The sequence below is a fragment of the Neolamprologus brichardi genome, chromosome 2, assembly GCF_056152115.1.
Source record: "Neolamprologus brichardi isolate AB-2024 chromosome 2, ASM5615211v1, whole genome shotgun sequence".
NCBI lineage: Eukaryota > Metazoa > Chordata > Actinopteri > Cichliformes > Cichlidae > Neolamprologus > Neolamprologus brichardi.
This window is the reverse complement of record NC_142105.1, coordinates 34,943,747-34,966,500: the sequence shown is the minus strand read 5'-3', so window position 1 is coordinate 34,966,500 and position 22,754 is coordinate 34,943,747. Positions and strand designations below refer to the sequence as shown.

Below are 22,754 nucleotides of genomic sequence, written 5' to 3'. Positions count from 1 at the left end.
CTACAGAGAGGTCAGGACCCCAGAGGAGGGAGAGCTTGTAGGTGAAAGAGTGGCCAAATTCTCAAGCTCTGCTCCAATCAGCCAACACTAAGTGAAAATGACCACAGACTAATGTAGCTGTCCATCTGCTTTTGCATTTAACGCCTCCCTTCATAGTTCTGTCAGTAAAGCAAAGTGCTTTAATCCAGGCTAATCAAGCTGGGTGGGTGGCTAGATCCACTGTCCACTCAGAAAGAAGGGCTGAGTAGTTGTCAGAAACACAAAACACAGCACAGCTCTACAGCGAAGAAAATATATATCGTATAAGCAAAAGAAACTACTTAACATTTATTAAACTTCCTATGAAACCACTGAGTTAAAGGTACAGACATTTACATATCTCGTGGATACTGTCTGTGTTGTGATCTGAGGTTCTGATTGATTATGAATAAGAATTAAGAATCTAATCAAATAATTTATTCTCACTCACACGCAGCTCAGAGTTTCTCATAGCTGTATTTTCCAAAGTGTTTGTCGATTTCTGCAGGTTGGTGTGGAGGAATGTGTTTTACTTTTTTTCATCTTAAAGCAAAAACAAAACGCAAGAAACAGTTCATAAATTTTCATAAAGACCAGTGTTGTAAATGGAAATTGGTGCAGAGAGAAGGCTTTCAGCAGGTCGTGCCTCTGGGTGTAGCCGTGGGCAAGTGTCGTTATCAGCTGTCAGGTTTAGAGAGCTGAACACGAGGGTCACAACCCCCGACAGTATTATATCTGCCTGGCAGGCTTCTCCGTCATGGTCCTCTGTCTGTAAGATCAGATAGCGAAGTTACGGATCACTCACCGACTCCAACACCAGGTTTCGGCAGCTCGTTAATCAGGCAGCCAACCAGGGCCTGGTATTCAGCCATGTGGGCTCCTCGAAGGTGTTAATCACCACAGGGTCCAGTTGCCTTTTGCGCTGTTGCCCTTTTCTATTGAATAAATGAATTATTTTTAGGGTTTGGACAAACCAGCAATTTAAAATGTCTCATCAGACATAAACTAAGTGTACTGACATGGCATCGATCTCAATAATGAAAGACTGGATTTTCAGTGTTTTAAGGTTTTTTCCTTTGTGAGTTTTAGCGTGTGTTTAATTAGAAAACTGGCTCAGCTCTGTGTGCTGTCTACACTCTTTTTCTTCCTCATCTCTAGCACTCCCTGATTTATTCTTTCTCATTCACTCATTACTTTGCTCAATGTCGCTTTTAACTCTCATACGTGTGCTCTCTCATTATAACTGTCTGTTTTTCTGTTTTGTTTTTCTATTCTTTTTCCTGTCTTCCACTCATCTACTGCTCGATACACTGAACCTGCTCAGAGGATTGTGAAGGCTGAGCTGGTGGACTACCCACAGGATGAAGGTCCAATTAGTCAAGAGAACGCCCAGCAAAGCAAAATATGTTTGATTCAGTAGCCGGAAGTATGTCTCTACAGCTACACAGATATGTCCCCATATATTTGTAGTTGTAGCAACTATTAGTGATAGAGGTTATGTTTTGGTTCAGAGTTTAAATTTACAAAGTAGAGGCATCAAATAAAAAGACATCTCCTCTGTAGTAGTGTTATTTTTTTAGTCCACTTTGGGATCCTGAGCTGTGTGTTTGTCCGTGTGTGACGTAATGAGAAAAACCAAAACCATGTAACAGATATGACTCCATTCTGACCTTCATCTGCTTCCTGTCACATTCAGGGCATGGGGGCACAAACATTTTGACCAATGTCTTCAGTCATAGCATGGACTTTGAGCCCATGTCAAGAAATGTTAAAGAAACAATTTGGGAGATTTCTCAGTCAACCATCTAGATGAGAACATACAACTTATGTCTGTGCACGACCCTGCGGCCAGTAATGGGACAGCTTAGACGGACATGCAGAGTTTTTAAAGTTTTTCCCTGTATCTGTATTTAAGTTATTCAGACTAAGAGATTGGAGGTTTCTTCCTGTTAAAAGGGAGTTTTTCCTTCCCACTGTCGCCAAAGTGCTGCTCATAGGGGGTCATATGATTGTTGGGTTTTTCTCTGTATCTATGAAGCGCCTTGAGGCGACTTTTGTTGTGATTTGGCGCTATATAAATAAAATTGAATTGAATTGAATTAATGGTTTTTGGGCTAAATCAAGCTAGTCTGCTGCTGGCTGTGGCTTTGAATTTATAGTCAAGACATACGAGTCGTATCAGTGTTTTCATTCAAAGCTGCATGAAAGATCTCCTTCAGTGTCTTTTATTGCACGTTTCAGCGTTTAACTCTTTAATAGGCGAGACTTAATTTAATCTGTGGCCTAACTGCAGGTTTCTGGTATTTCAAAGGAATTGTTGTTGCAGCTTTCAGACTAAAACGACACCTTTCCATCTTTTTCAGCGAGTGGTGAAGGCGGACATCGTGAACTACAGTCAGGACACGGTGGCCAGGACAGTCAACCCCCCTCGCAGCTCCATGTGTGTGGTGCAGTGATCCCCCCGAAACACACAGACACACACATAAACACACACAAAGCTTGTTTACAGTGTTACTCTTTCCAGATTTTTTTGATGACTGGATGAAAAGTGTTTCTCTTTGTGGGCGAGGAGAACAGACTGTGCGGTTTCGAGGCCTCGGCCTGTAGTTCAGATATTTAGCACGAATGATTTCATTGGTGGTTCACCAAAAAGGATATGGGACCTCACTTTTCTTTTTTCAAGTTTACATGCAGCTATTCTTTCATTTCATCTTAGATTTATATTTAAAAATGACTCTTACATCGATTACTAGCTCCATGTTAGTACAAAGCTGGTTTTTCAGTCTGCTAGTTGAGAATATTTTTATACGTGAGCATATTTTCTTCTACCATTGCTGTTAGAGACGTTTGTTTAAACAGTGACTGTTTAATCTGTGGCTGTAACTACGACGGTGGATTCAAGGCAAATGTTCACGGGACATAAACGGGGAAGATGAAAGCGAATGTGATTTTGTTTTTATGCCTGTGGTGCTCATCAGTCGAACAGAGGGGAAGTAGGTGTAAAAATGTTTTAGCGAGTGGAGTGAAGCTCTGCTTTCTTTTTGCCAAGTAAGGGCCTCCACTAGCAGTAATGTGATGTGAACTACCGTATGTTGTGTTATTTTTGCACAGACATATTTAAATTTTCAGTCATAAATTAGGATTTACATTTTCCCCTCTTTATTCTCCAGGAAACAAATGAACATACAAATGATTTCCATCTGTTTCAACAGCATCTCTTCTCCAGCTGTTCCTCATAGATTATATTATCCATTTAGAAAATATAGTTTTATATTTATGATTACAGTTCATGTAATTTTGTTAGATGCTCCTTTGGTAAAGTGACATTAGATGAAGATGACTGAAGAGGTTCTGAGTATCAAGCATCAGCTGAGCTAAAAATATACATTTTGATTAGATTTCTCTACGAAGCCTTTCTCGACTGTCTGCGGTTTGAATTGGAGAATGAGTTTGATGCACAACAACCTGCTCTTTAGTTTGTGTGTCTGAGATACAGATTTGTTTAGGTGGTCACAACTAAACAGCCACCATATGTGTAAAATGTGTATTTGTATATGAAAAGCTCCCCGCTCCATTTCAAAGCAGCTTTCAATGATTAGAAATCCTCTCAAGGCATCATTGTAAATCCTGATCATGCTAAGAAGATGTACTCTTTAGAAATGAAAAAACTGTGCAGTGAAAGTGAATGTTTAGATATACAGCGACACATATTTGTGTTTTTAAATAAATGCTACATGGAAAAAGAAGTGATTGGTGAAGTACATCTGTGAAAATGTTCTTTTCTGCTAATTAATCTTCTGTGTACAGCAGCACTTTGCAGGTCTCGCCTGGAAAATGGGAAACAGACATTTAAGTTTTATTTAAATTTCTTTATGGTAGTCATCAGGAATAGTTATTCCTGAAGGAGACTCTTCTTTAGATTTGCTGCCTTTTGTTCTGTTCTGTCAAGAGGATCCCTCACTGCTTCAATAATGTTGAGCTCTGTGCTCTGGAGTCGAACCATGACTGATGGCGTTGCATTCGGCGTTTTTCTGTCCACGTCCGCTTTCCGCGCGCTGGAAATGTGTTTGGGTCATTGTCAGAAAAGCTGAGAAGTGAAGCCATTGCCAGATGGTATTACATGATGGATAACATCTGATGGTACTTTTCTTGGTTCATGATTCCATCAATTTTGACTTCAACATCACTGGTTGATATGCAGCCCAAACCATGACAGAGCCTCTTATAGCCCCCACCTGTCACTGCTGATTTCCAGCCCAGTTCTTGTGTAATTTGGCAAACCTCAGTGTTTTCTCCCCCTCCCTTAGGAATAGCTTCTTGACAGGCACCCCTGCATTGAGACAAGTTCTGATGACACTTCAGCGAACAGTAGATGGATCAACTGAAGGTCAGATGCACATCTTAAATTATTTCTCAAGTATTTGCTAGTCTAAGGAGCTTGCAAAGAAAAGCGTCTGGACTTCTTTAAGTTACTTGAAGACGTTTCACCTTCATCCGAGAAGCTTCTTCAGTTCTAAGGTCAAATGGTGGAGAGTCCCAGATTTAAACCTAGTGGGAGTTTCCCCCCACAGAGGGACAAAAGGACCCTAGATTTTGCTAGATTTTTTTCTAAGGACCTGAGTTTCAGATCAAGTTTTTTGACTTATAGCTTTTTGGGAGGGTGGCAGAATAAAATTTAATGCCTGTGAAACTGTTATATTTTTCATAGATTCTGCTACTTTCCAACAGATTGCTAGTAAACAAATGTCCAAGGATACAATTTAAAATTGCTTCTTTAGTAAGTCGTCTGTTATGTGTAGACACACCACTGATTCATGTCTTTAGTTACAGTTTTATGCTTTTAAAAAACATTGCTCTGAGTGGTCAGGTACAAAGACTGAACTGATATTGAGTAAAGCAGCCAATGTCTTAAATAAAGAGTGGGATTTGGATTGAGCGTGGAGCAGGACACTTGATGGTTCGTAGAGGGGCCGATGGCGCGATATGGCAGCCTCTGTCAGTCTGCCCCAGGCAGCTGTGGCTACACCTGTAGCCTCCACCAGTGTGTGAATGTGAGAGTGAATGAATAGTGGCATTGTAAAGCGCTTTGGGTGCCTTGAAAAGCGCTATATAAATCCAATCCATTATTAGTGGGAAAGTGTCATTTTTAATTTTTTTTTTACATCCCAATAATGTTTGCATATGTACAAATAATTCCTGTGAACTTAAAACTAATGTGAGAGTTATACTTCTGTGGAAAATCTACACTTTAGACAATTATTAATCCTTAATCTCATCTCTATGATCAATTTAGACACATAGCTTCGTGAGCACATAAGCCCCACCCACCTGTGATTCAAACTGTGGTTAAAGAAAGGCTGATTCTAAAGGCAAAGCCTGTTTCCAACAGAGTATAGATTACAAGAATGAACTGAAACCCAGTATAAGATAAATTAGGATCATTTCAACACCATGATGCTAAAGCATCATGGTGTTGGATTGAAATCCAAGAATGAAAATGTGGAGCTAGAAATGAGCCCAATGTTTACCGTGTCTTCCACTAAAAATGTGATATAATCATAATAGTTGTTTTCATCACTTGTACTTTGGCCTATATTACCGTGAAATTACTCGTGATGTGTGGTATTAAAACGTAATTAGCTTCACCCTGCAGAAACCCTGACTTAGCAAATGATGTGAGTTTGAGGGGAACATTGTTACCACAGAATGAGCTGTCTGAATGTGCGCAGACATTCTCATTACTCAGGCTTTGTTAGCTTGTTACCACATTTGGACTTTGGTGTCGCTGCAATTTTTCACCTCATTCTGCTAACAGAAAACCAACAGGAACACGCCCTGGAGGTGCTCATATGAGCAAGACTACTGCTGATGAAGATGTTCAGAGTAAGAGCCCATGTGTTGAAATTCAAGCATAAGGATGGAAACTTGACCACCCCAGAGATCCCATCTATACAGACGAACCTAAGTCTCTGGTAGCTAATGAGCCACCTGGTCTTTGTTGACTAAATCTTCACTGAATTGGCTCCTAAATCCCCCCTGAACAGATGATCCAAATGGCTTTTTAATGGTTGTAAACTTTATTAATTAATGACTTGGATTCTCTGGCCTTTTGTTAGCCTTTTAATTTGCTGAGTCATTGTCAATGAATCCACTGGATTAAGCGCATTCAAAACCACTGAGACAAAACAAACACTGTATCTATACAGGGATGCCTCCATATTGTCCTGTTCCAGGTGTTGTTAAGTGCGACTGTGCGGTGCAGAGCTACTATAAACAACACTAAAGGAGAGCGAGGCAGCCCAGCTGGGGTCATTCCAGCGCACTTGCATTGTTTCGCTTGAGTAGACGTCTTAGGAATTGTCTCTGCTGACTTTTTGTCAAGAGCTGTCACCGTCGCTGACAGGCGAGACTTGCCCTTGGCTTTGCTGCTGTTTAGACAGGTGTTTTTGCAACGAAAACAACTGCAGCTCCGTTTCAAACATAGACGCTCACAACAGCAAACGTTCCCCTGAAGACGAAAGGAAAGAAAATCACAGAGTGCATAATGCCTGAGAAGGGTGAGGCTTTGTGACAGACAGGCAGAAGCCGATTTGTGTCAAAGTGAATTTGTCTACCTGCTTTCACTGCTTCTTCTTGTGAATCACTTTGTGTGTTAGTTGGTTTCAGTGTTTGCTCACTTTCCGTTTGGGTACACATACCAGAAGATGCAGAAGTAAACAGACAAACTGGACGATGTATTTGTTGGTGTTTAGTTAACCACTCTGACACTTTAAATTTGCTCAGTACTTTGTCGTCTCAGACGAAGTTTTGGTCCTCCAAGAAACCAAAACACATCTTCTCAGTGGGCACAAGTCCTGCTTTCCCCCTTTTTTGTATTTCTCGTTCCTCTTCCTCCCCGTCTGTGTTTCTCATTGCTGAAACTCTGTGTTGACAGTCTCAAAAAACCACATATGACAAGCTGGTAAGAGGGCCATAGTTGTGGGCTACGCTCTTTTTTTGTGCAGGCAGAATGGGGCCAACACCCTCATGATTACCCACTCACCCTCTTCCGTTTTCCACCTGTGCACAGTGCCAGACCCACAGCATTGAGGGAGTAGGCAGGACTGAGTCAACCCTCTCTGATGAGCTCCAGTCCCCCCCTGGTCCCCACACTGGCTCCTATTCTTTGCCGCTGTGCACCCGGCCAGCCAGCAGCAACTGGAGTGACAGGCAAGGCATGGCAGAGCTCGCTCTGGGCTCGAGCTGGCATCCGTTTGATCAGAGCGCTGATGTGAGCCAGCAGTGCTTAGTTCCCATGGTGCTTTAGAGGATTGCTCTCTCCTCTGTTTTCTCTGTGTTGTTAGATTGTGATCTGAGAACTCTGCTTGTCTCGTTTGCAGCTTGTGTAGTCAGACGGGACTGTCCTGGTAGGTGCCGTGTGTCTGCTCCAGCCAAGAGGCACATGATTTATTTTAGGGCCAAGGATGTGGGCATTCAGAGGGGTCATATTTATAGTCTGCTGGTCTGGTGAGAAGACCTGCCAGTAAAAGCAGATTCTGAAAAAGAGGCACGGGGGACAGAAAACTGAAAGTCTTTCTCTCTTTACAGAGGCCATGGATGAATGCTATTTTCAGTGGGCTGTAGTGAATAGCACTTAAAACTAAATAGCTATAGTATTGGCTTTTAGATGCAAAGAGGAGGAGTGCAGCCAGTACAATAACAAAACAAGCATATTTGTAGTGCATGTTACAGTCTTCAAATCTAAAAACATTAAAGGGTCTTTTGATTAGGAAACCATAACCTTCAATTAAAAATGCCAGTTGAGTGTTGGTCAAAACTTTAATTAAATCCCCTCAGAATAAACAGTTTAAATAGTGCAGTTCAATTTTTTAAGCATCTAATTCCACATTTTCTTTTAGGTAGCTTTGAAAAATTTGCTATTTACATACAACAGAATGAATCCCAACAGAGGCTAAGTGTTACGGCAACAAATGTCATCTAGAAAAACTTGTTAAACCGCTTCTTTATTTATTGTTAAATGACTGAGATCGGTCTATGTGTTGCCCAGGAAAACCTTTATTATTATATGTGCAGCAAAGGTTATTTGTAAGTGAGAAAGTAAGGTGGATAATAGCTCAAAATTACAGCTGTTAGACTATCTTGAAGCGGATCCAGAGAGCAACGAGGTGAACAGAGACTCCTCTGATGTTTCTGTTTTTTTGACACGGTGTTATCTGTGGCTACGAGGGCTAAAGCCATGATAGTTGTGTAAATATCTAAATATTGTTGAATGCAGGGCTTTTTTAATCAGATTTGAGGTTTGGCAGTTAAATGTAGTAAAGATTTCAAAGATTACAACCATTGGGTTGGTGTGTTGTCATTTTGGTCAAAGCAAAGGATATTTGCCACAATACTCAAATAATTACAACAAATGAATTCTGTTAATTCTATAAATCTATTTTCTTTACTGCTCACTAGGGCTGCCACAAACGATTATTTTGATAGTCGACTAGTCACCGATTATTTTTGATTAGTCGACTAATCAGATCATCATCCATTGGATGTAAAACTACAGCTTATTGCACCAGCGGCATCTGCTTTTATATAACTATCATTAGCTTACAGCTTTAAGTGTTTAAGGTATGTGCTAACTAAAAATAAAGACAAGATGATAGTTTATTAAATTTTAGGGTTAACCCCCCTAACCCCTTTTGAAAATATGTGGTGTCTTGATAAACTGAGCAGATATTTGAGGTTTACACAGCTACATTCATATGTTTTACAATATGTTAAACGTTTATTTTGTGACCCAGAAAGAATAATAACAGTAATATTAAAACTAACTAGCTGCCGCCATTGTTGGAAACTGAGCTGGGCTGCTATGAATTCTGGGACACAGCTTCTTCTTCTTCGGGTTTAACGGCAGCTGGCATCCTTGTACATGCAGTGCTGCCATCTTCTGTTTCAGTCCGTTATTACACTCTTAAATCCTGCTACTTATTCCTGCGTCTTTCAGGATCTTACAAAGCTTCAAACGACGCGTCGACTATTAAATCAGTCGTCGACGATTTTGATAGTCGACGTAATCGTGACTAGACGACTAATCGTGGCAGCGCTACTGCTCTAACTATGATCATCAGCAACAGGCTGGCAGTCTATCACGGGGCCTATAGGGAGAGACAGATAAGCATTCACACTCACACCAACAGCTTAGAATCACCAGTTAACCCCAATATATCCACCATCTCTCCTCTGTACATATCCAAAGTGTCTCAGCCTCTTTAAATTTTATTTGAAATGTCAGATTTATTTTAGGCGGTGACAAAAAATTTCTCAAATTGTAAATGGGTTTTTAATTAAGGCGTGTTTGCGACCTCGGATTGTCAACTGTGTTTGTTCTGTGTCTTTTGAGTATAATCATGTGCTGGATTACTTACTCAAACATGCTACATGTGTGCACATCATAATATATGTCAGAGGCCGTCTCTTTCAAAAAAGAGCAGATGATGAATGAACGCTCTTTTCAGTGCTGATAATTGAAACCTCTCCTGACTTCCAGGCTTGTATAGATCAAATGTTGATAAAGGATCTGCTCAGTCAGAAGAAAACACAATGATATCATCGTGCAAAAATGACAGTAATGATCCAGCACCTGAGCACTTACCCTCTCCTCAGTGCCTGAATCCAACCTGTGCCATCCCTCAACAAAGAGACAGTGACTGGGTGGGGCTAGAGTTGGGTGTCAGTACTTACTGCATCTGTTGGAAGATAAATATACATAAGAGTTAATCATCGCAGTGAAAATATAAGGAGGGTGGTGGATTACAAAGTCATTACTCAGTTCTGCTTCTCTGTGTCTCGTTGGCTTTGTAATGTCTTCCTCATTGTTCCCCAAAAGACTTTGGCTATCAAACCTGATATGAGAGCCATTCAGTTTTTATAAGTGCTATTCATTACAGGCCACTGAAAATAGCATTTATCCAAAGATAACTCTTTGAAGCTTTTCAAAAGACTACTTAGGAAATGTTGCAGTGCTTTGAGATGCTGAACAGTGTGAAGATATGTATACTTTTTTCCACTGTGGAATTTTTTGAGGTGGGAAAGTTTGGCCCTCGGATTAAAGAAATGCTTTTGTGGACCAAAAACGGTTACAGCCGAAATGAATTGAGCAATATTGTTAGTTACAGAGGGCATATCCCTTCTGGATTTGTGCATGTATGCTAATTCCACATTGATGCCTGCCACTAATTATGTCCCATTTAACATGCGACAGACTGGAACGTTCACTCCATGTTTGACTGGAAAATTCATTCAGCTCAGGCCTCAAAAACGAGCCTCTTGTTCAGGCCTCAGTGGAGAAACAATAGTGTGAAGATGGCATGTAAGATAGAACAAGTCTGTGTTCATTGACATTCATGAGTGACTGCTTCAGGTGTTCGTTTCTCTAGAGGGATGACTGCTCAAACCCAGAAACCTGCTCGAGTGGAATGAACATATGTGGTCCACCCTTTTCCAGAGAACAACGGCTGCAGGAATACGACTTCTTTCCATTAGGTTTTTCTGGAAATGGCATGCCCTGCGATTTTTACAGAGGGCAGATATCATCAGTGAACCTTCACAGTGTCGACTTTTCAGGAATCAAGAAATGCTTGAGGCTTGAGGCCAAATGCATTTCTCATGTTATCTAAAGGGATTTGAAAGGGTTTCATATGGTCAGACATTATTGTGAAAATAGAGCGCCACATTTATCTGAACATGTATGAGGGTGATGAGATGCTGTTCAGCATTTCATAAGTTGGGGAAAAAATCTCACTTTGGACCATTATTTATATTTGAGAACATATCTGATGGATGACACGTTGGACCTCGACCAATAACAGCTCACCTAATTTCATGACTTGACCCTGACACCTGACAACATATGCAACTGTGGTTAATGTAGGCAACTGAATCCAGACACGTGTCAACTTGGTGAGAGTGGTTCAGACTTTTAATTCCCTGTTTGGTAAAAATAGGTTTTGGTTCGTGAAAAAGAACTCAAAGTAGATCTGAGCAAGTAATAAAAGATCTTTATTTCAGTGCACATTATAAATGCACATAATAATAATAATAATGTATAATAATAATGTAATGATGACTCAACACAGGGATGAATTTTCATTCTGGCCTCTAGGGGCAGCAAGGAGCACGTGCACCATTTCTCTGACCTTCAAGGTCATCACAGAAAAAGTAGAATTTACAAAGCTTCTCAGTTTTTCTTCACCCTAAGACAGTGTAGACAAAAGAACAGTAAAAGTACACAATGAGTGCAAAAATATTGGGTAAGTGTATAAAAGTAAATACCAAATACCAAAATTGACACACAGATGGACAACATGAAATTAAACAGGCATGTTGATCTGAGAGACCATTTGCATTTCACTGAAGCTTCGTCAGAAATGGTCTCAGTGGCTGGATGGTTGTCAAAAAGAGCTGAGGGTGCCAGATGCTCACGGGTTTGTTTAAATACTTGGTTCAGTGTATTTAAATGGGTTGGGTTTATTCTACTTATATTTATAGACGCTGTCAAAGTCACTGTGAGTGGCTGAAACATTCATTCAGGTCTTTTGTGAGTCCAAGATGCTGTTAAATTCTGTGACCTTCGGTGACACTTAAAACTGTAGTCGTTGGATTAAATAGCAACCGATTCTAACCCTTCCTCCGTTTGTCTGCTGGATCAGGTTTTTGTCTGGCTGACATCATGTCATCTTGGCACAAGAGGATCCTCAGACTGAAAGAGCCCTGTTTTTTTACAAGATAAGATCTGGAAAGTCTAGTTTGAGTGAGAGATTTAAGCATTTTAATCCCCATGAGACAGCAATAGAGGATTATATGGCTCGGGAATGTTATGGGAGAAACTATTTTATCTTTCATTGCATTGTTTATAAGGTAAACTGGGATAAAGCTTGACTTTACAAAGCTGGCGCTGTATTTCATTGGCCAACCTTTTTCCCCTAAACTGAGCGGTCCCTCTGAAATGGAGCCGAGAGCTGCATTTTGTCAGTCGGAAAGCCACCGAATTCTGCTGCAGAGCTGCATCTCTCTGCAGCTGGAAGGAATTCCAAGTCTTGCTGAAGGGCACCTCAGCAGGGTGGATTTTGGCTGTCAAGGGGAATTGAGCCGAGGCCGTCTGGCTGAAGTACTGTGACACCAATCACAACACCACCCCGCTGGTTCAGCCAAAAACAATATATGGTTAAATGAGGGACTTGCACGATACAGAGCAGCGCCGAAATGTTCAAATCAAAGAATATTTCTTGAAATGTTTGAAAGAAATGTCCTGCGACAGTGCCTGGGCCACTTCTCGGTGGTAACAGACAATGTTCTCTCACTGGATTGCCAGTAAGAAAGCTGTATGATGGAAAAAGTGGCTGGCTCATATTTAGAAGCACGAACGCGCTGATATAATGTGAGGTGACGTTAGAATTCCTCTCTCTGTCCAACACAATGTGGGCAGTGTGGAAAACCTGGATGTGTGACTTTTTTCAGAGAATCCATCACAGCATCGCAAACCCTGCAGGTCTCACTTCGGTGCACAGCAGTGCTAATCAAAACCAGCCCGTTGTGGGGGCACCAAGGTCATCAGCCAAGGAGAGGAAATTATTGATGGAAATAAAGGTGCTGGACTGCCCCAGTGGCGCTCCCTTACACTTATTTGCTAGATGTTGAGTCGCTAGACAGGCTGCATTATGAACAAGGCCGAGTTGTTCAAATCTGATTTAAGGGCTGCTTTTGTCATGACGTGCGCCAAAGAAGGTCTCATGCTTTCATTGGCTGTTTCAGTCTATTTCCATTTCTTGACCTGCATTGAATGTCCACTAAAAGTTAATAAGTCTTTAATGTTTTCCTACTTTGAAAATTGCCTATGGACAGAGTGGAGCCTGTGATTTACTGACTTCAGCTGCTTGAGCTGCACATCAAGAAATGTTTTGTTCCCCCCTCGTATTAAAACATATGAAATCACTTACAAGTTGCTACTAATTCACGGTGATCTGTCAAACTGTTTTAATGGAGACATGGAGTCATTACAGAATGTGATGACATTGCATGTGCGCGAGGTATGCCGTGCCGCCGTAATTTGGAAAGAGAAGTGCCGCAGAGAAAAGTGTCACAAAAGAAGAAAGGGACCCGTGAGGGTCAAGTTCCCGTGTGCAGGCTGTTGTGTGAAGTGTCTGGTGATTGCAGGCTGTTCTGAGGACGCTGCTGGACAGGGAGGTGAGAGGCAGGTTAATTACTATACTGAGAGGGAAGGGTGAGATGCTTTACATAGCCCTTTGTGTCCTGTAGGCTTGGGTTTCCAGCACAGAGAGGTGTGAGCAAAGAGTGCTAGAAGATGGCAAAGACTAACACTGCACGGGCCAGCTCCATCCTAAAGTCGCCACGTTGATCACCAGATGACAGGAGCTGTGATGTCACAGGCTCAGTCCTGCTGTTAGAACAAGTACAAACCAAGAGAAGACTAATACATGTAGCCTGGTGATCAGAGTGAGTCTGCATTTCCATTCGAGGATGGTATATTGCCCTAATTGCAGTTAGGTATCAGTCGGCATCATTTTCAGTTATCACAGAAGCAGCGTAAAAGCATGCGGCATGCAAGGACAGCTGCAGAATTGGGCGACATGTCATGTGTGCACACTAAAGTCAGACCTGTCAGAAACTTGAGGCAACTTGACGCTGGCTCCAAAAACTAGACAATCCCCAAAGATTCCCACGTTGCAGCATTAAAAAGCATTAAAATGTCCCTGTGCACACAATGGCCTCGATGGATAGTTTCCCCCTTCTTAACAAGTATTCGGGGGGTAATTCTGTTTTATTACTCATCCGCCTGGATATTGGTGTCAAACAGGTGTCCAGACACAGGTAGCTATAGCAGATTGGTGTCTACTAGACCTCAGCTCTTTGACCTCTCTGCACTCGTCTGTGCTGTTAGTACCTTTTGAATCATTTTAATAACAGAAAAATAGCACAAAAATAATAGCTAGCACTGTTAAGAGGTACTTATAAAGTATGGATAAAGCACACGTTAAGGAAGTTTGCATATCTCAAATGCAAGACTGTAAATTTGCATGTACTGTGTGTTGAGATACAGTAGATGCAAACATGCATTCATTCATATTTTCAGAAAGATCAAGGAAAAGCTAAACTACAGTCATTTAAAACAAACCACAGATCAGCACCTCTGGATTTTAATTTGGAGCAGGATCGTGATCAGAGGCTGGCTGCTGGACTAAGGTCTCAGCAGGTCTTCTGCACAGAAGCCTGGTCGTATAGGGCTTTATATGTAATTAATAAAACATTTGTGTGTGCACTGAGAAATGCACGTGAAAAGTTACATTAACTGATACAGAGGACGACCAAAGTATGTACTTTGAGAGCAAAGGGTTGTTTTTGTGTTTTTGGTACTTCTAGTAATGACAGGAGAGGCTGTTGAGGTAACAGCTGCACATCATCAGCACAGCTGTAAGGACTATCATGAAGTACAGTTTAACAGCTTGCTGTGTAGTTCACAGGTTGTGTGGTTATTTAAGAATTTTTGCTTCAGTTTTTCATTAGTTCAATTCTCTAGGTTTTACTCAACACTTTCTTCAATTAAACCAACTTTTGGCTCCAAAAAACACCAAAAACACCCAACATGTTGGCATCCAAATTGTCTGTCAGTGATTTTGTAAAATAATAAAAACAGCAGCAAGAATTTTATTTTAAGTTGCTGAAAACTGTAAAATAGTAATTTTGAGGTGGAACTCTGCTCATCAGTGTCATAGTGCAGGAGGCGTGGAATGAATACTACTCTGACCGTCACATCATCATACACATTTACCTAACAAGTGAAAGACCCTCAGTCTCGGGAGAAGACATAAATCTTTAGGTGTAAAGAAATAACAAAATCAAACATGCAGTGTTGGCTGTGGCAGTCCTTTGTTAATAAGACAGTATTGCAGGATCTAAGCTGGGAGTGGATACACCTCTGTAAACACTGATCCATTAGAAAAACTGATTATAGGAGTTTTAATGTATCCTTTAAAAAATCAATAATGGTAAATATTCCATGAATGTGTTGAGGTCTTGTAATAACAGCTGGCAGTCATACAGTAAGTTACTAAACATAAAATGTTGCCACATGTGATCAAAGTTGCAGGAATGTGTAGTTTTAAATGACTCCACATGCATTAAATGTACTTTAAATGAGGAGCACCTGCCCACCTTTTCCTCTGTCCTTTCAGTTTGTTTCACTCTTTGCTCCAGTAGTCCAAATTGTCTCTTTCATAACCAGCACTCTCTCACTTGTGTGCACGAGGAAATATCATTAATACAATCCAAATGGTTTCTTTTGGATATTTACCTCATTCTGTATTTTTGCCCCAGGTCACCTGAATCCCTTCATTATTTTTCCAGTGGAGGAAACACTTGATTTACAGTCCCAGAACGCCGCTCCAGCATGTCTCTGCAGGTAGATTAACAAAAGCACAAGTGCTGATATTTACATTTTACTGTTGCAGTTCCATTAAAGGTTTGTATGTCTTGAAACCGCAATGTTATGTCTCGGTTTGTTTTCTTGCCCAGGAACACAGTGCAGTGTTTTCTGGACTTCATTAAGTAAATGAACAGGTGTTTCCCCCCTTAAGTCTTCATACAGGTCTAATGAGCCAACTTAAGTGTGCTTAAATTATTAGGCAATTAGGGACAGGAAATGTAGAGAGCACCGAACACAGGAAGACATTAGGTGTGTGTACACGCACTGCTAACTCGTACAATGTGGAGTTTTCTTGTGTGATTCAGGAGAAAATCAGCAAGCTTTTTCAGTTTGTATTTTCAGTGCTAAATATATCATTAGTGATTATGACAAATGGCAAAGTTGGAAATGATGTTTGTTCTGCTCAGTATTGATTCATGTTAATTAACCTCTTTCTAATTCAGTGCTAATGAATAAAAACACAAGTTAGCGGGTGCTCTCATTTCGACTTTCTGTAATTTGTAGGGTAAAAGTTAAAGAAGAATAAACACATTTACTAAACTAAATGCAGTTTTGGTTTTTTCCTTCAGTTAAACTGCAGCTATTTGTCAGCAGAGGCCAGACTGGTTCACTCACCCAGCATATCTATTTGCAGCACAGAGAACTCAACAGGGAACAAGCAGCTTCTGATACACTCTGAATACTGTGCTGATGTACTGCTGCTGTGTAATCACCATTAATGTATAAGGAGCGTGGAAAGAAAATTGTCTGGACACTTAAAGTGTCTTTAAGTTTCCTTGAAGAAGTTTCACCTCTCATCCGAGAAGCTTCTTCAGTTCTAAGTGGAGAATCCCAGATTTCTATGGGAGTGTCCCCAAGAGGGTCACGGACCCTCTATTAATCCTCTACCGAATCACACAAGTCAAGGTGTGCGTCACAATCACTGACAACCTTCACAGACATTATATATTTCTGAGGCTAAATAATGAGGATATCAGGGAATCTCTACATCTGGTGGTACAAAGAGGGACAACAACTAGCTCCAGAGGCTCACATGAGATCGCAAAATTTTATCAAAAGTAAAAACAAACAAAAACACTTGAAAAGTCAGTGAGTGAGGGTTAGGTGTGGACACGCCTCCTGCTTCTGTAAACTAGTATTGGAAGTTAAGAGATGTACCTGCCTCACGCAGTGGCCACACTGAAACATTTACCAGTGAGGTGATGGAGAGAAGAACATAAAGCCTGGTTGTGGAAGTAAATATGTTTAATTTTAATAGTTTATTTAATGTCTTTCACATTCTTTGTTTACAGTTATAAAATAAAGGAGTTACGTAGACAGGTAGGCAGGACTGAAACCACCTCGTTGATGCCAAAGGTCACACAAGAATGGCCAGCTGATAGGAAGACCTGAGATAACCTCTCATTCCAACCAATCATACAGAAGAGCACCTCTGAGCACCTGACACAGTGAACTAGATTGAAGCAGGTGGGTTACAGCTGAAGACCACCCTGTGGTTTGTAAAGTGGTTAAACTTTACAGCCCACCTGAGTATTGTTGCTGACCATATCCTTTGTGATGTAGTGACCACTGCACAGTTGAGATGTCTGAATACTAAATAATGTATAGAAGAACCATTGGGCAATTCATACACAGCTTAAACTAAAATAATTCTTGTAACATGACACATTTTCCATTAAGCTGATTTAGGTTAAAGAAACGAACAAAATGCTTGTCGTGCAGGCAGAGGATCGCAGGATTTCAATAATTCACCACAGTCACAGTTGGTGCATGTAAAAGAGAAACTGTGCAGCGCTCTGGGAGGAAAAACCTGATCTGCCTCCGAACAAGAGAGAAGTGTGAATATGACAAAGCCTTCCCTATCTGACACCCAACCCAACAAACAGCCATCTGTCATCATTATAAGTGGCACCTGATGTGCTGCACTTAAGAGCCACCCTGGATCTTTTATGCTCCGCTGCCAATTAAGCTGCGCCAATTAACTGCTGAATTATTGACTCAGCTCCAGAAATTCAATCACTTTTTCATAAACGGACCAATTAAAGTGTTTCATCATCAAGGGCGGCTCCGATGCCGAATCCGCAGGGTACCATCCAAAGTGTCTTCACTGTGTTACTAATTCATATATTTCGATGAGCTAATCTTGTATTCGTGTCATCTCACTGCCAATGTCTTCCCCCTTCAGCGACGCCAGCTCTTTGGTTATTCATATTCTTGGCCTCGGACAATGGGAACCTCTTCAAACTCCATAACAGATAATCCTCGCAGCGTAAAAGTCACCTGTCTCAGGTGTATCGAGGGAGAATGTCAGCTGAAACATTATCGCCACGATGGAGCCTGTGAAAAATATTTTCATCCTTTTTGTTCATTTGACAGGAGTTAACGCCACTTACTGCCTTTCTGACAGGTCCAGGAGTTATGTTCACCATTATGTTCAGGGGTGTGGAAATTAAATCATGCAACAGGGGATTTGATGACACGTAATATTCATTTTAAAAAGAGTCATTAATAGCTGCAGTATCCTGTGACTAATCCCAAAACAGTCACAAAGAAGCCGGGTGGAGGGAGCTGGGAGAGACGTTCTCTGTGTCTCATCGTTTGCCGCCTTCTTCGCCGGAACAAACTCAAAAGAGAGCACCATGAAAGAAACTGATCTCCACTGGGAGGAATGTGAACAAAATCTGGAGAAACATGTTCTGCATGGTGTCTCCAACAGATTCAAATTTCTAATGTGTGGAAATGGTCATGGAAAACACCTTTTCAGTGCATCGCAGGCTTGCTTTTCACCTGTTTCCCAGTGCCATGATGGAGACGCCTGTACTGCAAGCTATACTACTGCTGCTTATCATCTTCTGTAGCTCTGTGCAGCTCTGTGCTTGTGATAATAACCCTTTAAAGCCAAATGTATCATATTTGATACAGGAGTGTTTGAGACTTAATCTAATCAGTGTGGTCAGAGAGGCGGGGGCAGATCTCCAGTCAGATGCACCGTTCAACTATATATTGTCTGAAAAATTTTTTTAGTATTTTTTTCCTAAAAATGTGGATTTTCAAAAAACATTATATGTGCATGGGCTACAGTTATGGCCCATATGTTGTGGCTGTGGCACAACTGTCAACACTAAAATTTGGTTTATTCCCCCAGTTAAAGTCTGACAGTCCTTCACTATGTCATAGAAACATGTAAAAGATAATCTAATAAAAACTGAAAAGGCAAAGTTTATGAAAAGCAAAACTTTTGGATGCATCTGTAAACATCATTTCTCAGTTAGATCATTTTGTGGAAAATGGTTGATAAAGTCTTGGAATATTACTGAAAGACTGATGAAAGAAATACTCACGCTGAATGCATTATAAGGAACAACAGCATACAAATTCATTAATATTGATCATTTGTAACTCCATAACATACAAATTATAAGTACATAGATAATAATACACAATACGCATCATACAAACACTGTACTGGCGACCTGTGCAGGGTGTAACCTGCTTCTCAGCCTATGACACCTGACGTGGGCTCCAGGCTCCACGAATCTAACTTGAATAAGCAGTTTAGAAAATGAGTGAATGCATACTGTGGCCAAGCAGTTCATTAAAGCTTTTGCTTTGGTTAATTAAGAAAAGAGGATAAGCAAGATGTCACGATGATGGTACGGTATTTTATTTTGCAATAAATCCAGAGTACCTCTGTTCTTCTACCTACCATAAGGGACAAACTGAATTTGGCTGTGATAGGCTAGGTTTAGTTCAGATCTACAGGGTGGGCCATTTATATGGATACACCGTAATAACATGGTTGGTGATATTAAAGTCCTGTTTGTGGCACATTAGTATATGTATACCCAGCAAGATGGTGCACCACCACATTATGGGTGCAGGTCCGAGCATTCCTAGATGAACAGTTTCCTGCAAAGTGGATTGGTCGTCGTGGGCCAGTTGAATGGCCCCCAAGGTCTCCCGATCTGACCCCCTTAGACTTTTATCTTTGGGGTCATCTGAAGGCAATTGTCTATGGTGTGAAGATACGAGATGTGCAGCACCTGAAACTACGGATACTGGATGCCTGTGCTGGCATTTCTCCTGCGGTGTTGCCATCAGTGTGTGAAGAGTGGGAGAAGAGGGTTGCATTGACAATCCAACACAATGGGCAGCACATTGAACACATTTTATAAGTGGTTAGAAACATGTAGATAACTCATGAACGAATAAAGTTACGTTGAAACCAAGCACACCATTGTTTTTCTTGTGACATTACCAATAAGTTTGATGTGTCACATGACCCTCTTCCTATTGAAAAAACAAAAGTTGTATCCAAGATGGCCGACTTCTAAATGGCCACCATGGTCACCACCCATCTTGAGGAGTTTGCCCCTCACATATACTAATGTGCCACAAACAGGACTTTAATATCACCAACCACTCCCACTTTATTACACTGTATCCATAGCAACGGCCCACCCTGTAGATATTTATTTGACCTTTATTTAATTAAGGTTCATGTGAACTTACTGTGATGAAGACAAGTTAATGTTGGATAAATGCAGGTTTCCCTGCTCCCCTGGGATCACCACAGCAGGTAGCTGGTTTTACACCAGATGTTCTTGGTCACACAGCTCCCAAAAGATTTGTGTCTCAAAACTCAACAGGGGATCTTTCGTTTGTTTTCATAGCCATTAAGTAATAATGTTAAACAATCACGATTTCAATATTTATCAAAATAGTAATGCTATATCAATATGACTTTTCCAATCAAAAAGCCCTACAAGATGACATGCTGAGGTAAATGTAATGAAATGTACAGCATTCCTTTATTGGGAGTGGGACGCTGTATCACTACATACTTTCATTTAGTGTCACAGTTAGCAGTAGGAGAATGGAGGCTGCCCCAGAACTGACCTCAGATTCTCAGCTTTCTTCTGAAATAGTCTTTGGGAAGTAATTTAAAGATGGAACAGCTACTTCTTCAGTTTAAATGCCTTACTATAGACACCGAACCCTGACAGGGTATAAAGAAAAACAGACACCTTCCATAAGTACAATAAAAAGGCATTAAATGGGAAATTAAATCATAGAAACAAAAATCTGATTTTACAGCAATAAGCCACTATAATGTGTTGCAATCCTACTTCTGTAAATGGCAGGTGGATTATAGTTTACAATTTGCTGACATGAAACCCTAATCTGATGTTTGCATAATATCTGAGACCTTTGTGACTCCTGCTGCCTTTTTCTCATGCTATGTATTTACAGTTGTGACACCACCAACCAACACGGAGTTTACAGCCTTTGCCAACAACCGATCCAACAGCAGCAACCCACCAGCTGTGAAAAGTGTTACCCTCACAGGCCTGGCTGTGCTGGTGACTGACAGCGGGTTAATATTTGATGAGGGACTCGGGATGAACCAAAGGTTTGACTCTCAGAGTGTGTGACACAGGGAACACCCAAACCCTCTGCTATTGTTATCCCCTCCTGCTGCCCTGCTATTCATAGAGAGGAGGATAGGGTTCTGCACTCTGAGAGTTTCACAGCAGAGAGAAACACAATGAAGTCAGAATAACAAAGGTCGCTGCGCCCTTCTCATCAATATCATGTGAGCTCCTTCGTAACGGGACGGCTGAGTGATGGGCAGTTTAAATGGAGGCGAGTACAGTTTCTCCACATATTACACCCCTCAGATTATACTAATATAGTACAAGAGCAGTTCTGCGTTATAACCTCAAATAAATAAGTAATCTTAAAAATAGAGCATCACTACTCTCTATCAGCACAAACACAGAATTGGCACGTTTAAAGCTTTGGCTGCTGTTTTTGATAGAAAGCATCCAAAGCTACAGTCACATTAGTTGGTTTAGTTAGGAAGCAACGTCCATAAACTGTATGTGGATATACAGCTAACTAATGTTACAGAATAATAAAATATCAACATCTCTAGTTAATAACGTCTAGATTTGTTTCACCAGCTTGCAGGTGTTATCTCAATCCCTCTGCTTAACCACCACCCACCTCGGGGACCCCTGACCTCTGACATGGTGCTAACAATATCACCATCACTCCCTGTTCCTGCGTGCATAACTCACTGCTCAGTGAAACGAGTTCTCGCTCTGCTTTAAAGGCTGTGGAAAGGCATTTTGTGGGACGTTGTTAACTAAAATTGAATTAAATAATAAGTAAATTACTTTGAAAATGGATGCACACAAAAACAGTAGATCGAAGCATTTTAGTCATAATTAGCTAATAGAACAATTTTAAGCCTTAAATAGAAATTGAAAATGTTAAATCGACTTGATTCTATTTAATCAACGATCAAATTACATACCTGATCTTATCATTTGTAATTATTGTATCTGAAATACATCAAACTGGGAATACATCAAACTGGGAATAGAGAAAGGCTAAACTTGTTTTTTTATTACTTATTTGGTTATAAACATGATAGAACTGAAACATTTGAAAGGCTGTTTCAATGTTTTGTTTGGTTTATATACACAATCTTAGGATTTTATGCAGCACTAACATCATAGAAAGTGATGATAACGTCTTTCTCCGAGTCAAAGCCAACCTAATACTCAGTGACGGCGATGTAGCTGAGCTCAAAGGCTGAGATGAAATATACTGTATCATATATCCTACAGGTGTCTCTCAGTGGCTCAGCATGGATCCATGGGATTTACTGCAGGACTTAGAGGTGCACTCCCTTCATACCACTTCTGGCTGAACGCCCGAAGGAATCAGTAGCTCCAGCTTTTTTTGTAAGGACTGTCAGGATGTCCACGAGGGAATTTTGGCAGGTTGGAAAGAAACTCTGAAACCGATCCTCCTCTTTTTGCCCTTTTCTGCTCAGACCTTAATCCATAAACCATCCCCGAACAGGCCCATCTGGCATCTGGGCGCCTCCTCATCGACTCTCATGCTGCCTACAGACAGCAGCAGTTTTTTACCGCCTCTCTGTGCCTGTGATTTCACTTTTCACGTCCACCTTTTAGGGTTTTCTGGGTCATTTCCTCATCTCTGTCATCCAAGCATACTGGTTAAATAATGAGTGTTGATCTACAGTGAACGGTGATTCCTATAACAGCTTAACTTGAGCTGCAATGATTGACAGAAAATTAATATTGCGGCTGTAACCGTGTTTTTTTCTCAACTTAAATTCAGCTTGGAGTTGTGGAGTTTATCCCACCTGTCTCAGTGAATGGTGGCTTACTCCCTGGACAGGCTGCCAGTCCATCACAGGCTAAGACTA

At 40.9% G+C, this 22,754-nt stretch overlaps 1 protein-coding gene across 4 annotated transcripts in view; it reads left to right on the top strand.

The window, feature by feature from the left end:
* rab28 (RAB28, member RAS oncogene family) overlaps positions 1–21,528 on the top strand; it is a 49,257-nt gene extending 27,729 nt beyond the window's left edge. The window contains exons 7-10 of one of the 4 annotated variants that reach the window (XR_437710.3): positions 2,382–2,458; positions 15,400–15,484; positions 16,801–16,975; positions 20,762–21,528. Coding sequence is in view for 3 of the 4 variants with exons in the window: in XM_035915956.2 (XP_035771849.1) it covers positions 2,382–2,458; positions 15,400–15,445 (123 nt within the window). In the remaining variant the exon portion in view is untranslated. Of the gene's footprint in view, positions 1–1,342; positions 1,445–2,381; positions 3,765–15,399; positions 15,485–16,800; positions 16,979–20,761 lie in introns of those variants that run through there. The other 3 variants (XM_035915956.2, XM_006808964.2, XM_006808965.3) reach the window with 3 other exon arrangements.
* The last annotated feature ends 1,226 nt before the right edge of the window (positions 21,529–22,754 follow it).